The 17,667-nt window shown below is 42.7% G+C and overlaps 1 protein-coding gene across 1 annotated transcript in view; it reads right to left on the bottom strand.

Moving 5' to 3' along the window:
* The window catches only part of LOC115126616 (acetyl-coenzyme A transporter 1-like), a 34,391-nt gene continuing 16,724 nt past the window's right edge, over positions 1-17,667 (bottom strand). Inside the window, exons 7-8 of the mRNA XM_065000564.1 lie at positions 1,771-1,986; positions 1-1,633 (exon numbers count right to left, since the gene is read on the bottom strand). Coding sequence (XP_064856636.1) covers positions 1,466-1,633; positions 1,771-1,986 — 384 coding nt within the window. The 3' untranslated portion in view covers positions 1-1,465. The remainder of the gene's footprint in view (positions 1,634-1,770; positions 1,987-17,667) is intronic.

The raw sequence follows: 17,667 nt of genomic DNA, 5'->3' as shown, positions 1-17,667 counted from the left end.
TGAATGATCAGGTTTCCACACATGGATCAATTTAAATGTTTTTTTTTTTTGTGCAGCCTGATGTGGAACACAGCAGAGACCCCCCCCCCCCCACACACAAAAAAAACTCTTGTTCATTTCAACAAATACACAGAAAAATGATCATTTCTATCACACAAATCCAAACAGAACCATTATAAGTGATCCCAGATCCAGACTGGTCCCTTTTCACACAACCTCTGACCTCTCATTGCTGGTTTAGAGAAAAAACTGTTGTAATCCCCCAAAATGACAGACATCTATTAAAACAGTACTGTTATAGTTTAGGCATTTCTGACGAAGGGGCTATGGGTTCCCATCAACAATACAGTTGGCATTTCTGACGAAGGGGCTATGGGTTCCCATCAACAATACAGTTGGCATTTCTGACGAAGGGGCTATGGGTTCCCATCAACAATACAGTTGGCATTTCTGACGAAGGGGCTATGGGTTCCCATCAACAATACAGTTGGCATTTCTGACTCCATGCTACAGACACATCCGACCTGTTAATCAAGCAGGCCGACATCTCAACATTTAATGTGCTTGTGCTTTTTGATGACCATTGATTATTAAAGTACTTTCAAATATCAGCCAACTTTATAATGACAGTCTGAAGAACCTAGCAAAGGCACAAATAACAACAAGTGACAAGTCTAATGAAATAGTTTAAGATACCGAGAATGTGGTACGAGAAGAAGGATCATCGATTTCCCAGAGTAAATGTCTACTGTAAATATTCCCTAGCAAGAACAATAGTTCCTTCTTTGTTTTCTTTCCAATGGGACATAAAGTAGTTGAAGCGGCAGAAGTCCTGGTGAAGACGTGATGGTACAAGCAGGAAGTGGACTGTTGTTATTGACTGTTATGGTCCATAGTCATGTGGTAGCCAGACCACAGCTACAGGTATTTCAAAGAAATAAGTGCTGAAGGACAATGTACAAACACCTGGCAGAGAAAGAGAAGGGTGGGAAGAATGGAGATGGATAAGAGTCATCAGAGAAGGTTGGGAAGAAGGGAGACGGATAAAAGTCATCAGAGAAGGTTGGGAAGAAGGGAGACTGATAAGAGTCATCAGAGAAGGGTGGGAAGAAGGGAGACGGATAAAAGTCATCAGAGAAGGGTGGGAAGAAGGGAGACGGATAAGAGTCATCAGAGAAGGGTGGGAAGAAGGGAGACGGATAAGAATCATCAGAGAAGGTTGGGAAGAAGGGAGACTGATAAGAGTCATCAGAGAAGGTTGGGAAGAAGGGAGACGGATAAAAGTCATCAGAGAGGGACTGAGAGGGACAGTGAGGGACTGAGAAAGACCAACATAGACCAACTGAAAGTGAGCGAGAGGAAAAGATAAGAGAGGAAGCTTTTATATCAGACTGTAGCTGTCTGGCGATTGGCCTTGCTGGAGTCAGGAAAGGGGTTGTGCAGGTCAGGAGCTGGGTGAACGTTGTCATTGGCCGATCCTGCACCTCCAAGCTGCAGGGCTCTGGTCCTGTAGCCTTCTCATCCTCTTCCCTAGCCACACCCACCACGTTAGTCCTATCAACACACACACCACCGACTCCACATAGTAACCATCCAACGACGTCACACACACACCGCCCTCCTTTACACACAGCTGTAGCGGGGAGGAGAGGGAGACAGAAAGAGACACGTTCAACACAAATGTTTCCACGAATATTCACATCATAGCTATTCAATGAACTACGACATTATAAATGAGATAATTGTCAGGTAATTCTCTCTCTCACATACCCCAGCCTCCTCTGAGGAGCCACAGCTCTGTCCGGTGGCTCCCTGACACTCCTTAGAGGTAAGTGGGTCGACCATCCACAATGCCAGGGTGGAGGGCCAATTGCCCCCTAGGTTGGTGACCGTGTTCAGCAGGGTCATGTAGGTCCCACCGATCACTGGGTCACTCACTTTAGCATGGAAAGCCATACAGGCCACATACATGCTGTACAGCGCCACCTGTGGGTAAGGAGGGGAAAGGCAGGAGTGGGTGGTGTCCCAAGCTGGATCAAGCGGTTATATAGTGGCCTTATTTCACATTGAAGAGCAGGAGAGAAAGGCAGGGGTAGGGAGGGAGTGAGGGAGGGAGAGAGCAGAGAACGGGAGGGAGGGAGAGAGAGAGCAGAGAATGGGAGGGAGGGAGAGAGAGCAGAGAAATGGAGGGAGGGAGAGAGAGAGAGCGGAGAAAGGGAGGGAGGGAGAGAGAGCAGAGAAATGGAGGGAGGGAGAGAGAGCAGAGAAAGGGAGGGAGGGAGAGAGAGAGCAGAGAAAGGGAGGGAGGGAGAGAGCAGAGAAATGGAGGGAGGGAGAGAGAGCAGAGAAATGGAGGGGGAGAAGAGAAAGGGAGGGAAGGAGAGAGAGCAGAGAAATGGAGGGGGAGAGAGAGAGAAGAGAAAGGGAGGGAGGGAGAGAGAGCAGAGAAAGGGAGGGAGGGAGAGAGAGCAGAGAACGGGAGGGAGGGAGAGAGAGCAGAGAAAGGGAGGGAGGGAGAGAGAGCAGAGAAATGGAGGGGAGAGAGAGAGCAGAGAAAGGGAGGGAGGGAGAGAGCAGAGAAAGGGAGGGAGGGAGAGAGAGCAGAGAAATGGAGGGAGGGAGAGAGAGCAGAGAAATGGAGGGGGAGAGAGAGAGAAGAGAAAGGGAGGGAGGGAGAGAGAGCAGAGAACGGGAGGGAGGGAGAGAGAGCAGAGAAAGGGAGGGAGGGAGAGAGAGCAGAGAAAGGGAGGGAGGGAGAGAGAGCAGAGAACGGGAGGGAGGGAGAGAGAGCAGAGAAAGGGAGGGAGGGAGAGAGAGCAGAGAAAGGGAGGGAGAGAGAGAGAGCAGAGAAAGGGAGGGAGAGAGAGAGAGCAGAGAATGGGAGGGAGGGAGAGAGAGAGAGCAGAGAAAGGGAGGGAGAGAGAGAGAGAGAGCAGAGAAAGGGAGGGAGGGAGAGAGAGCAGAGAAAGGGAGGGAGGGAGAGAGAGCAGAGAACGGGAGGGAGGGAGAGAGAGCAGAGAAAGGGAGGGAGGGAGAGAGAGCAGAGAAAGGGAGAGAGAGAGCAGAGAACGGGAGGGAGGGAGAGAGAGCAGAGAAATGGAGGGAGGGAGGGAGGGAGGGAGGGAGAGAGAGCAGAGAAAGGGAGGGAGGGAGAGAAAGCAGAGAAATGGAGGGGAGAGAGAGCAGAGAAATGGAGGGGGAGAGAGCAGAGAAATGGAGGGAGGGAGAGAGAGAGCAGAGAAAGGGAGGGAGAGAGAGAGCAGAGAACGGGAGGGAGGGAGAGAGAGCAGAGAAAGGGAGGGAGGGAGAGAGAGCAGAGAAAGGGAGGGAGGGAGAGAGAGCAGAGAAAGGGAGGGAGGGAGGGAGAGAGAGCAGAGAAAGGGAGGGAGAGAGACAGAGCAGAGAACGGGAGGGAGGGAGAGAGAGCAGAGAAATGGAGGGAGGGAGGGAGGGAGAGAGAGCAGAGAAAGGGAGGGAGGGAGAGAGAGCAGAGAAAGGGAGGGAGAGAGAGAGAGCAGAGGACGGGAGGGAGGGAGAGAGAGCAGAGAAATGGAGGGAAGGAGAGAGAGCAGAGAAAGGGAGGGAGAGAGAGAGCAGAGAAATGGAGGGGGAGAGGGGGAGAAGAGAAAGGGAGGGAGGGAGAGAGAGCAGAGAAATGGAGGGGGAGAGGGGGAGAAGAGAAAGGGAGGGAGGGAGAGAGAGCAGAGAAAGGGAGGGAGGGAGAGAGAGCAGAGAAATGGAGGGGGAGAGGGGAGAAGAGAAAGGGAGGGAAGGAGAGAGAGCAGAGAAATAGAGGGGGAGAGAGAGCAGAGAAATGGAGGGGGAGAGAGAGAGAAGAGAAAGGGAGGGAGGGAGGGAGAGAGAGCAGAGATGGCGAGGGAGGGTGAGAGAGCAGAGAAAGGGAGGAAGGGAGAGAGAGCAGAGAATGGGAGGGAGAGAGAGAGAGCAGAGAATGGGAGGGAGAGAGAGAGAGCAGAGAAATGGAGGGAGGGAGAGAAGAGAAATGGAGGGAGGGAGAGAGAGCAGAGAAATGGAGGGGGGGAGAGAGAGAAGAGAAAGGGAGGGAAGGAGAGAGAGCAGAGAAATGGAGGGAGAGAGAGAGAGCAGGGAACGGGAGGGAGGGAGAGAGAGCAGAGAAATGGAGGGAAGGAGAGAGAGCAGAGAAATGGAGGGAGAGAGAGAGAGCAGAGAATGGGAGGGAGAGAGAGAGAGCAGAGAATGGGAGGGAGAGAGAGAGCAGAGAAATGGAGGGAGGGAGAGAAGAGAAATGGAGGGAGGGAGAGAGAGCAGAGAAATGGAGAGGGGGAGAGAGAGAAGAGAAATGGAGGGGGAGAGAGAGCAGAGAATGGGAGGGAGAGAGAGAGAGCAGAGAATGGGAGGGAGAGAGAGAGAGCAGAGAAATGGAGGGAGGGAGGGAAGGAAGAGAAATGGAGGGAGGGAGAGAGAGCAGAGAATGGGAGGGAGAGAGAGAGAGCAGAGAATGGGAGGGAGAGACAGAGCAGAGAATGGGAGGGAGGGAGAGAGAGCAGAGAAATGGAGGGAGGGAGAGAAGAGAAAGGAAGGGGGAGAGAGAGCAGAGAAATGGAGGGGGAGAGAGAGAGAAGAGAAAGGGAGGGAGGGAGAGAGAGCAGAGAAATAGTAGTAGAGACAACAGAGATGGATAGATAGTGTGAACCTGATGCAGTACTATAGTGTAGTAGAGACAACAGAGATGGATACATAGTGTGAACAGTATTACCTGATGCAGTACTATAGTGTAGTAGAGAGACAACAGAGATGGATAGATAGTGTGAACAGTATTACCTGATGCAGTACTATAGTGTAGTAGAGACAACAGAGATGGATAGATAGTGTGAACCTGATGCAGTACTATAGTGTAGTAGAGACAACAGAGATGGATATATAGTGTGAACAGTATTACCTGATGCAGTACTATAGTGTAGTAGAGACAACAGAGATGGATAGATAGTGTGAACAGTATTACCTGATGCAGTACTATAGTGTAGTAGAGAGACAACAGAGATGGATAGATAGTGTGAACAGTATTACCTGATGCAGTACTATAGTGTAGTAGAGACAACAGAGATGGATAGATAGTGTGAACAGTATTACCTGATGCAGTACTATGTAGTGGATAGATAGTGACAACAAAGTACTATAGTGTAGTGAGACAACAGAGATGGATAGATAGTGTGACCTGATGCAGTACTATTACAACAGAGATGGATAGATAGTGTGAACAGTATTACCTGATGCAGTACTATAGTGTAGTAGAGAGACAACAGAGATGGATAGATAGTGTGAACCTGATGCAGTACTATAGTGTAGTAGTAGAGACAACAGAGATGGATAGATAGTGTGAACAGTGTTACCTGATGCAGTACTATAGTGTAGTAGAGACAACAGATATGGATAGATAGTGTGAACCTGATGCAGTACTATAGTGTAGTAGAGACAACAGAGATGGATAGATAGTGTGAACAGTATTACCTGATGCAGTACTATAGTGTAGTAGAGAGACAACAGAGATGGATAGATAGTGTGAACAGTGGTACCTGATGCAGTACTATAGTGTAGTAGAGACAACAGAGATGGATAGATAGTGTGAACCTGATGCAGTACTATAGTGTAGTAGAGACAACAGAGATGGATAGATAGTGTGAACCTGATGCAGTACTATAGTGTAGTAGAGAGACAACAGAGATGGATAGATAGTGTGAACAGTATTACCTGATGCAGTACTATAGTGTAGTAGAGACAACAGAGATGGATAGATAGTGTGAACCTGATGCAGTACTATAGTGTAGTAGAGACAACAGAGATGGATAGATAGTGTGAACAGTATTACCTGATGCAGTACTATAGTGTAGTAGAGAGACAACATAGATGGATAGATAGTGTGAACAGTGGTACCTGATGCAGTACTATAGTGTAGTAGAGACAACAGAGATGGATAGATAGTGTGAACAGTATTACCTGATGCAGTACTATAGTGTAGTAGAGACAACAAAGATGGATAGATAGTGTGAACAGTATTACCTGATGCAGTACTATAGTGTAGTAGAGAGACAACAGAGATGGATAGATAGTGTGAACCTGATGCAGTACTATAGTGTAGTAGTAGAGACAACAGAGATGGATAGATAGTGTGAACAGTGTTACCTGATGCAGTACTATAGTGTAGTAGAGACAACAGATATGGATAGATAGTGTGAACCTGATGCAGTACTATAGTGTAGTAGAGACAACAGAGATGGATAGATAGTGTGAACAGTATTACCTGATGCAGTACTATAGTGTAGTAGAGACAACAGAGATGGATAGATAGTGTGAACAGTATTACCTGATGCAGTACTATAGTGTAGTAGAGACAACAGAGATGGAGATGGATAGTGATGACTATAGTGTGTAGAGACAACAGAGATGGATAGATAGTGTGAACCTGATGCAGTACTATAGTGTAGTAGAGAGACAACAGAGATGGATAGATAGTGTGAACAGTATTACCTGATGCAGTACTATAGTGTAGTAGAGACAACAGAGATGGATAGATAGTGTGAACAGTGGTACCTGATGCAGTACTATAGTGTAGTAGAGACAACAGAGATGGATAGATAGTGTGAACCTGATGCAGTACTATAGTGTAGTAGAGAGACAACAGAGATGGATAGATAGTGTGAACAGTGGTACCTGATGCAGTACTATAGTGTAGTAGAGACAACAGAGATGGATAGATAGTGTGAACCTGATGCAGTACTATAGTGTAGTAGAGACAACAGAGATGGATAGATAGTGTGAACCTGATGCAGTACTATAGTGTAGTAGAGAGACAACAGAGATGGATAGATAGTGTGAACAGTATTACCTGATGCAGTACTATAGTGTAGTAGAGACAACAGAGATGGATAGATAGTGTGAACAGTGGTACCTGATGCAGTACTATAGTGTAGTAGAGACAACAGAGATGGATAGATAGTGTGAACCTGATGCAGTACTATAGTGTAGTAGAGAGACAACAGAGATGGATAGATAGTGTGAACAGTATTACCTGATGCAGTACTATAGTGTAGTAGAGACAACAGAGATGGATAGATAGTGTGAACCTGATGCAGTACTATAGTGTAGTAGAGAGACAACAGAGATGGATAGATAGTGTACACAGTATTACCTGATGCAGTACTATAGTGTAGTAGAGAGACAACATAGATGGATAGATAGTGTGAACAGTGGTACCTGATGCAGTACTATAGTGTAGTAGAGACAACAGAGATGGATAGATAGTGTGAACAGTGGTACCTGATGCAGTACTATAGTGTAGTAGAGACAACAGAGATGGATAGATAGTGTGAACCTGATGCAGTACTATAGTGTAGTAGAGACAACAGAGATGGATAGATAGTGTGAACAGTATTACCTGATGCAGTACTATAGTGTAGTAGAGACAACAGAGATGGATAGATAGTGTGAACAGTATTACCTGATGCAGTACTATAGTGTAGTAGAGACAACAGAGATGGATAGATAGTGTGAACCTGATGCAGTACTATAGTGTAGTAGAGACAACAGAGATGGATAGATAGTGTGAACAGTATTACCTGATGCAGTACTATATTGTAGTAGAGACAACAGAGATGGATAGATAGTGTGAACAGTATTACCTGATGCAGTACTATAGTGTAGTAGAGACAACAGAGATGGATAGATAGTGTGAACCTGATGCAGTACTATAGTGTAGTAGAGACAACAGAGATGGATAGATAGTGTGAACCTGATGCAGTACTATAGTGTAGTAGAGAGACAACAGAGATGGATAGATAGTGTGAACAGTGTTACCTGATGCAGTACTATAGTGTAGTAGAGACAACAGAGATGGATAGATAGTGTGATGCACTATAGTGTAGTAGAGACTGGATGATAGTAACTGATGCAGTATAGTAGTAGAGACAACAGAGATGGATAGATAGTGTGAACCTGATGCAGTACTATAGTGTAGTAGAGACAACAGAGATGGATAGATAGTGTGAACAGTATTACCTGATGCAGTACTATAGTGTAGTAGAGACAACAGAGATGGATAGATAGTGTGAACAGTATTACCTGATGCAGTACTATAGTGTAGTAGAGACAACAGAGATGGATAGATAGTGTGAACCTGATGCAGTACTATAGTGTAGTAGAGACAACAGAGATGGATAGATAGTGTGAACAGTATTACCTGATGCAGTACTATAGTGTAGTAGAGACAACAGAGATGGATAGATAGTGTGAACAGTATTACCTGATGCAGTACTATAGTGTAGTAGAGACAACAGAGATGGATAGATAGTGTGAGTACTAGTGTAGTACCTGATGCAGTACTATAGTGTAGTAGAGACAACAGAGATGGATAGATAGTGTGAACAGTATTACCTGATGCAGTACTATAGTGTAGTAGAGACAACAGAGATGGATAGATAGTGTGAACAGTGTTACTGATGCAGTACTATAGTGTAGTAGAGACAACAGAGATGGATAGATAGTGTGAACAGTATTACCTGATGCAGTACTATAGTGTAGTAGAGACAACAGAGATGGATAGATAGTGTGAACCTGATGCAGTACTATAGTGTAGTAGAGACAACAGAGATGGATAGATAGTGTGAACAGTATTACCTGATGCAGTACTATAGTGTAGTAGAGACAACAGAGATGGATAGATAGTGTGAACAGTGGTACTGATGCAGTACTATAGTGTAGTAGAGACAACAGAGATGGATAGATAGTGTGAACAGTGTTACTGATGCAGTACTATAGTGTAGTAGAGACAACAGAGATGGATAGATAGTGTGAACCTGATGCAGTACTATAGTGTAGTAGAGAGACAACAGAGATGGATAGATAGTGTGAACAGTATTACCTGATGCAGTACTATAGTGTAGTAGAGACAACAGAGATGGATAGATAGTGTGAACCTGATGCAGTACTATAGTGTAGTAGAGACAACAGAGATGGATAGATAGTGTGACCTGATGCAGTACTATAGTGTAGTAGAGACAACAGAGATGGATAGATAGTGTGAACAGTGGTACCTGTATTACCTGATGCAGTACTATAGTGTAGTAGAGACAACAGAGATGGATAGATAGTGTGAACAGTATTACCTGATGCAGTACTATAGTGTAGTAGAGACAACAGAGATGGATAGATAGTGTGAACAGTATTACCTGATGCAGTACTATAGTGTAGTAGAGACAACAGAGATGGATAGATAGTGTGAACCTGATGCAGTACTATAGTGTAGTAGAGACAACAGAGATGGATAGATAGTGTGAACAGTATTACCTGATGCAGTACTATAGTGTAGTAGAGACAACAGAGATGGATAGATAGTGTGAACCTGATGCAGTACTATAGTGTAGTAGAGACAACAGAGATGGATAGATAGTGTGAACAGTATTACCTGATGCAGTACTATAGTGTAGTAGAGACAACAGAGATGGATAGATAGTGTGAACCCTGATGCAGTACTATAGTGTAGTAGAGACAACAGAGATGGATAGATAGTGTGAACAGTGTTACCTGATGCAGTACTATAGTGTAGTAGAGACAACAGAGATGGATAGATAGTGTGAACAGTGGTACCTGATGCAGTACTATAGTGTAGTAGAGACAACAGAGATGGATAGATAGTGTGAACCTGATGCAGTACTATAGTGTAGTAGAGACAACAGAGATGGATAGATAGTGTGAACAGTATTACCTGATGCAGTACTATAGTGTAGTAGAGACAACAGAGATGGATAGATAGTGTGAACAGTATTACCTGATGCAGTACTATAGTGTAGTAGAGACAACAGAGATGGATAGATAGTGTGAACCTGATGCAGTACTATAGTGTAGTAGAGAGACAACAGAGATGGATAGATAGTGTGAACAGTATTACCTGATGCAGTACTATAGTGTAGTAGAGACAACAGAGATGGATAGATAGTGTGAACAGTATTACCTGATGCAGTACTATAGTGTAGTAGAGACAACAGAGATGGATAGATAGTGTGAACAGTATTACCTGATGCAGTACTATAGTGTAGTAGAGACAACAGAGATGGATAGATAGTGTGAACAGAGATGGATAGATAGTACCTGATGCAGTACTATAGTGTAGTAGAGACAACAGAGATGGATAGATAGTGTGAACCTGATGCAGTACTATAGTGTAGTAGAGAGACAACAGAGATGGATAGATAGTGTGAACAGTGGTACTGATGCAGTACTATAGTGTAGTAGAGACAACAGAGATGGATAGATAGTGTGAACCTGATGCAGTACTATAGTGTAGTAGAGACAACAGAGATGGATAGATAGTGTGAACCTGATGCAGTACTATAGTGTAGTAGAGACAACAGAGATGGATAGATAGTGTGAACAGTATTACCTGATGCAGTACTATAGTGTAGTAGAGACAACAGAGATGGATAGATAGTGTGAACAGTGGTACCTGATGCAGTACTATAGTGTAGTAGAGACAACAGAGATGGATAGATAGTGTGAACCTGATGCAGTACTATAGTGTAGTAGAGACAACAGAGATGGATAGATAGTGTGAACAGTATTACCTGATGCAGTACTATAGTGTAGTAGAGACAACAGAGATGGATAGATAGTGTGAACCTGATGCAGTACTATAGTGTAGTAGAGAGACAACAGAGATGGATAGATAGTGTAACAGTATTACCTGATGCAGTACTATAGTGTAGTAGAGACAACAGAGATGGATAGATAGTGTGAACAGTGGTACCTGATGCAGTACTATAGTGTAGTAGAGACAACAGAGATGGATAGATAGTGCAGTACTAAGTGTAGTAGAGACAGAGATATTACCTGATGCAGTACTATAGTGTAGTAGAGACAACAGAGATGGATAGATAGTGTGATGCAGTACTATAGTGTAGTAGAGACAACAGAGATGGACCCTGATGCAGTACTATAGTGTAGTAGAGACAACAGAGATGGATAGATAGTGTGAACAGTATTACCTGATGCAGTACTATAGTGTAGTAGAGACAACAGAGATGGATAGATAGTGTGAACCTGATGCAGTACTATAGTGTAGTAGAGACAACAGAGATGGATAGATAGTGTGAACAGTATTACCTGATGCAGTACTATATTGTAGTAGAGACAACAGAGATGGATAGATAGTGTGAACCTGATGCAGTACTATAGTGTAGTAGAGAGACAACAGAGATGGATAGATAGTGTGAACCTGATGCAGTACTATAGTGTAGTAGAGACAACAGAGATGGATAGATAGTGTGAACCTGATGCAGTACTATAGTGTAGTAGAGAGACAACAGAGATGGATAGATAGTGTGAACAGTGTTACCTGATGCAGTACTATAGTGTAGTAGAGACAACAGAGATGGATAGATAGTGTGAACCTGATGCAGTACTATAGTGTAGTAGAGACAACAGAGATGGATAGATAGTGTGAACCTGATGCAGTACTATAGTGTAGTAGAGACAACAGAGATGGATAGATAGTGTGAACCTATTACCTGATGCAGTACTATAGTGTAGTAGAGACAACAGAGATGGATAGATAGTGTGAACAGTATTACCTGATGCAGTACTATAGTGTAGTAGAGACAACAGAGATGGATAGATAGTGTGAACAGTATTACCTGATGCAGTACTATAGTGTAGTAGAGAGACAACAGAGATGGATAGATAGTGTGAACAGTATTACCTGATGCAGTACTATAGTGTAGTAGAGACAACAGAGATGGATAGATAGTGTGAACAGTATTACCTGATGCAGTACTATAGTGTAGTAGAGACAACATGGAGATGGATAGATAGTGTAGTAGAACAGTGGATTACCTGATGCAGTACTATAGTGTAGTAGAGACAACAGAGATGGATAGATAGTGTGAACCTGATGCAGTACTATAGTGTAGTAGAGAGACATGACAACAGAGATGGATAGATAGTGTGAACAGTGTTACCTGATGCAGTACTATAGTGTAGTAGAGACAACAGAGATGGATAGATAGTGTGAACCTGATGCAGTACTATAGTGTAGTAGAGACTATAGTGTACAGAGATGGATAGATAGTGTGAACAGTGGTACCTGATGCAGTACTATAGTGTAGTAGAGACAACAGAGATGGATAGATAGTGTGAACAGTGGTACCTGATGCAGTACTATAGTGTAGTAGAGACAACAGAGATGGATAGATAACCTGATGCAGTACTATAGTGTAGTAGAGACAACAGAGATGGATAGATAGTGTGAACCTGATGCAGTACTATAGTGTAGTAGAGACAACAGAGATGGATAGATAGTGTGAACAACAGAGATGGATAGATAGTGTGAACCTGATGCAGTACTATAGTGTAGTAGAGACAACAGAGATGGATAGATAGTGTGAACAGTATTACCTGATGCAGTACTATAGTGTAGTAGAGACAACATAGATGGATAGATAGTGTGAACAGTGGTACCTGATGCAGTACTATAGTGTAGTAGAGACAACAGAGATGGATAGATAGTGTGAACCTGATGCAGTACTATAGTGTAGTAGAGACAACAGAGATGGATAGATAGTGTGAACAGTATTACCTGATGCAGTACTATAGTGTAGTAGAGACAACAGAGATGGATAGATAGTGTGAACAGTATTACCTGATGCAGTACTATAGTGTAGTAGAGACAACAGAGATGGATAGATAGTGTGAACCTGATGCAGTACTATAGTGTAGTAGAGACAACAGAGATGGATAGATAGTGTGAACAGTATTACCTGATGCAGTACTATAGTGTAGTAGAGACAACAGAGATGGATAGATAGTGTGAACCTGATGCAGTACTATAGTGTAGTAGAGAGACAACAGAGATGGATAGATAGTGTGAACAGTATTACCTGATGCAGTACTATAGTGTAGTAGAGACAACAGAGATGGATAGATAGTGTGAACCTGATGCAGTACTATAGTGTAGTAGAGAGACAACAGAGATGGATAGATAGTGTGAACAGTGTTACCTGATGCAGTACTATAGTGTAGTAGAGACAACAGAGATGGATAGATAGTGTGAACCTGATGCAGTACTATAGTGTAGTAGAGACAACAGAGATGGATAGATAGTGTGAACCTGATGCAGTACTATAGTGTAGTAGAGACAACAGAGATGGATAGATAGTGTGAACAGTATTACCTGATGCAGTACTATAGTGTAGTAGAGACAACAGAGATGGATAGATAGTGTGAACAGTATTACCTGATGCAGTACTATAGTGTAGTAGAGACAACAGAGATGGATAGATAGTGTGAACCTGATGCAGTACTATAGTGTAGTAGAGAGACAACAGAGATGGATAGATAGTGTGAACAGTATTACCTGATGCAGTACTATAGTGTAGTAGAGACAACAGAGATGGATAGATAGTGTGAACAGTATTACCTGATGCAGTACTATAGTGTAGTAGAGAGACAACATAGATGGATAGATAGTGTGAACAGTGGTACCTGATGCAATACTATAGTGTAGTAGAGACAACAGAGATGGATAGATAGTGTGAACCTGATGCAGTACTATAGTGTAGTAGAGAGACAACAGAGATGGATAGATAGTGTGAACAGTATTACCTGATGCAGTACTATAGTGTAGTAGAGACAACAGAGATGGATAGATAGTGTGAACCTGATGCAGTACTATAGTGTAGTAGAGACAACAGAGATGGATAGATAGTGTGAACAGTGGTACCTGATGCAGTACTATAGTGTAGTAGAGAGACAACAGAGATGGATAGATAGTGTGAACAGTGGTACCTGATGCAGTACTATAGTGTAGTAGAGACAACAGAGATGGATAGATAGTGTGAACCTGATGCAGTACTATAGTGTAGTAGAGACAACAGAGATGGATAGATAGTGTGAACAGTATTACCTGATGCAGTACTATAGTGTAGTAGAGACAACAGAGATGGATAGATAGTGTGAACAGTATTACCTGATGCAGTACTATAGTGTAGTAGAGACAACAGAGATGGATAGATAGTGTGAACCTGATGCAGTACTATAGTGTAGTAGAGACAACAGAGATGGATAGATAGTGTGAACAGTATTACCTGATGCAGTACTATAGTGTAGTAGAGACAACAGAGATGGATAGATAGTGTGAACCTGATGCAGTACTATAGTGTAATAGAGACAACAGAGATGGATAGATAGTGTGAACAGTATTACCTGATGCAGTACTATAGTGTAGTAGAGACAACAGAGATGGATAGATAGTGTGAACAGTATTACCTGATGCAGTACTATAGTGTAGTAGAGACAACAGAGATGGATAGATAGTGTGAACCTGATGCCTACTGCAGTAGTGTAGTAGAGACAACAGAGATGGATAGATAGTGTGAACCTGATGCAGTACTATAGTGTAGTAGAGACAACAGAGATGGATAGATAGTGTGAACAGTATTACCTGATGCAGTACTATAGTGTAGTAGAGACAACAGAGATGGATAGATAGTGTGAACCTGATGCAGTACTATAGTGTAGTAGAGAGACAACAGAGATGGATAGATAGTGTGAACAGTGTTACCTGATGCAGTACTATAGTGTAGTAGAGACAACAGAGATGGATAGATAGTGTGAACCTGATGCAGTACTATAGTGTAGTAGAGACAACAGAGATGGATAGATAGTGTGAACAGTATTACCTGATGCAGTACTATAGTGTAGTAGAGACAACAGAGATGGATAGATAGTGTGAACAGTGGTACCTGATGCAGTACTATAGTGTAGTAGAGACAACAGAGATGGATAGATAGTGTGAACCTGATGCAGTACTATAGTGTAGTAGAGACAACAGAGATGGATAGATAGTGTGAACCTGATGCAGTACTATAGTGTAGTAGAGACAACAGAGATGGATAGATAGTGTGATGCAACAGTATTACCTGATGCAGTACTATAGTGTAGTAGAGACAACAGAGATGGATAGATAGTGTGAACAGTGGTACCTGATGCAGTACTATAGTGTAGTAGAGACAACAGAGATGGATAGATAGTGTGAACCTGATGCAGTACTATAGTGTAGTAGAGACAACAGAGATGGATAGATAGTGTGAACAGTATTACCTGATGCAGTACTATAGTGTAGTAGAGAGACAACAGAGATGGATAGATAGTGTGAACAGTGGTACCTGATGCAGTACTATAGTGTAGTAGAGACAACAGAGATGGATAGATAGTGTGAACAGTGATGCAGTACTATAGTGTAGTAGAGACAACAGAGATGGATAGATAGTGTGAACCTGATGCAGTACTATAGTGTAGTAGAGACCTGGATAGATAGTGTGAACAGTATTACCTACTATAGTAACAGAGATGGATAGATAGTGTGAACTATAGTGTAGTAGAGACAACAGAGATGGATAGATAGTGTGAACAGTATTACCTGATGCAGTACTATAGTGTAGTAGAGACAACAGAGATGGATAGATAGTGTGAACCTGATGCAGTACTATAGTGTAGTAGAGACAACAGAGATGGATAGATAGTGTGAACAGTATTACCTGATGCAGTACTATATTGTAGTAGAGACAACAGAGATGGATAGATAGTGTGAACCTGATGCAGTACTATAGTGTAGTAGAGAGACAACAGAGATGGATAGATAGTGTGAACCTGATGCAGTACTATAGTGTAGTAGAGACAACAGAGATGGATAGATAGTGTGAACCTGATGCAGTACTATAGTGTAGTAGAGAGACAACAGAGATGGATAGATAGTGTGAACAGTGTTACCTGATGCAGTACTATAGTGTAGTAGAGACAACAGAGATGGATAGATAGTGTGAACCTGATGCATGCAGTACTATAGTGTAGTAGAGACAACAGAGATGGATAGATAGTGTGAACAGTATTACCTGATGCAGTACTATAGTGTAGTAGAGACAACAGAGATGGATAGATAGTGTGAACAGTGGTTACCTGATGCAGTACTATAGTGTAGTAGAGACAACAGAGATGGATAGATAGTGTGAACCTGATGCAGTACTATAGTGTAGTAGAGAGACAACAGAGATGGATAGATAGTGTGAACAGTATTACCTGATGCAGTACTATAGTGTAGTAGAGACAACAGAGATGGATAGATAGTGTGAACCTGATGCAGTACTATAGTGTAGTAGAGAGACAACATAGAGATGGATAGATAGTGTGAACAGTGGATTACCTGATGCAGTACTATAGTGTAGTAGAGAGACAACAGAGATGGATAGATAGTGTGAACAGTATTACCTGATGCAGTACTATAGTGTAGTAGAGACAACAGAGATGGATAGATAGTGTGAACCTGATGCAGTACTATAGTGTAGTAGAGACAACAGAGATGGATAGATAGTGTGAACAGTATTACCTGATGCAGTACTATAGTGTAGTAGAGACAACAGAGATGGATAGATAGTGTGAACAGTATTACCTGATGCAGTACTATAGTGTAGTAGAGACAACAGAGATGGATAGATAGTGTGAACCTGATGCAGTACTATAGTGTAGTAGAGACAACAGAGATGGATAGATAGTGTGAACAGTATTACCTGATGCAGTACTATAGTGTAGTAGAGACAACAGAGATGGATAGATAGTGTGAACAGTATTACCTGATGCAGTACTATAGTGTAGTAGAGACAACAGAGATGGATAGATAGTGTGAACCTGATGCAGTACTATAGTGTAGTAGAGACAACAGAGATGGATAGATAGTGTGAACAGTATTACCTGATGCAGTACTATAGTGTAGTAGAGACAACAGAGATGGATAGATAGTGTGAACCTGATGCAGTACTATAGTGTAGTAGAGACAACAGAGATGGATAGATAGTGTGAACCTGATGCAGTACTATAGTGTAGTAGAGACAACAGAGATGGATAGATAGTGTGAACAGTATTACCTGATGCAGTACTATAGTGTAGTAGAGACAACAGAGATGGATAGATAGTGTGAACAGTGACCTGATGCAGTACTATAGTGTAGTAGAGACAACAGAGATGGATAGATAGTGTGAACCTGATGCAGTACTATAGTGTAGTAGAGACAACAGAGATGGATAGATAGTGTGAACAGTATTACCTGATGCAGTACTATATTGTAGTAGAGACAACAGAGATGGATAGATAGTGTGAACCTGATGCAGTACTATAGTGTAGTAGAGAGACAACAGAGATGGATAGATAGTGTGAACCTGATGCAGTACTATAGTGTAGTAGAGACAACAGAGATGGATAGATAGTGTGAACCTGATGCAGTACTATAGTGTAGTAGAGAGACAACAGAGATGGATAGATAGTGTGAACAGTGTTACCTGATGCAGTACTATAGTGTAGTAGAGACAACAGAGATGGATAGATAGTGTGAACCTGATGCAGTACTATAGTGTAGTAGAGACAACAGAGATGGATAGATAGTGTGAACCTGATGCAGTACTATAGTGTAGTAGAGACAACAGAGATGGATAGATAGTGTGAACAGTATTACCTGATGCAGTACTATAGTGTAGTAGAGACAACAGAGATGGATAGATAGTGTGAACAGTGGTACCTGATGCAGTACTATAGTGTAGTAGAGACAACAGAGATGGATAGATAGTGTGAACCTGATGCAGTACTATAGTGTAG

The sequence above is a fragment of the Oncorhynchus nerka genome, linkage group LG14 (assembly GCF_034236695.1).
Source record: "Oncorhynchus nerka isolate Pitt River linkage group LG14, Oner_Uvic_2.0, whole genome shotgun sequence".
In the NCBI taxonomy this organism is placed as follows: Eukaryota; Metazoa; Chordata; class Actinopteri; order Salmoniformes; family Salmonidae; genus Oncorhynchus; species Oncorhynchus nerka.
This window is presented reverse-complemented; position numbering and strand designations above follow the sequence as displayed.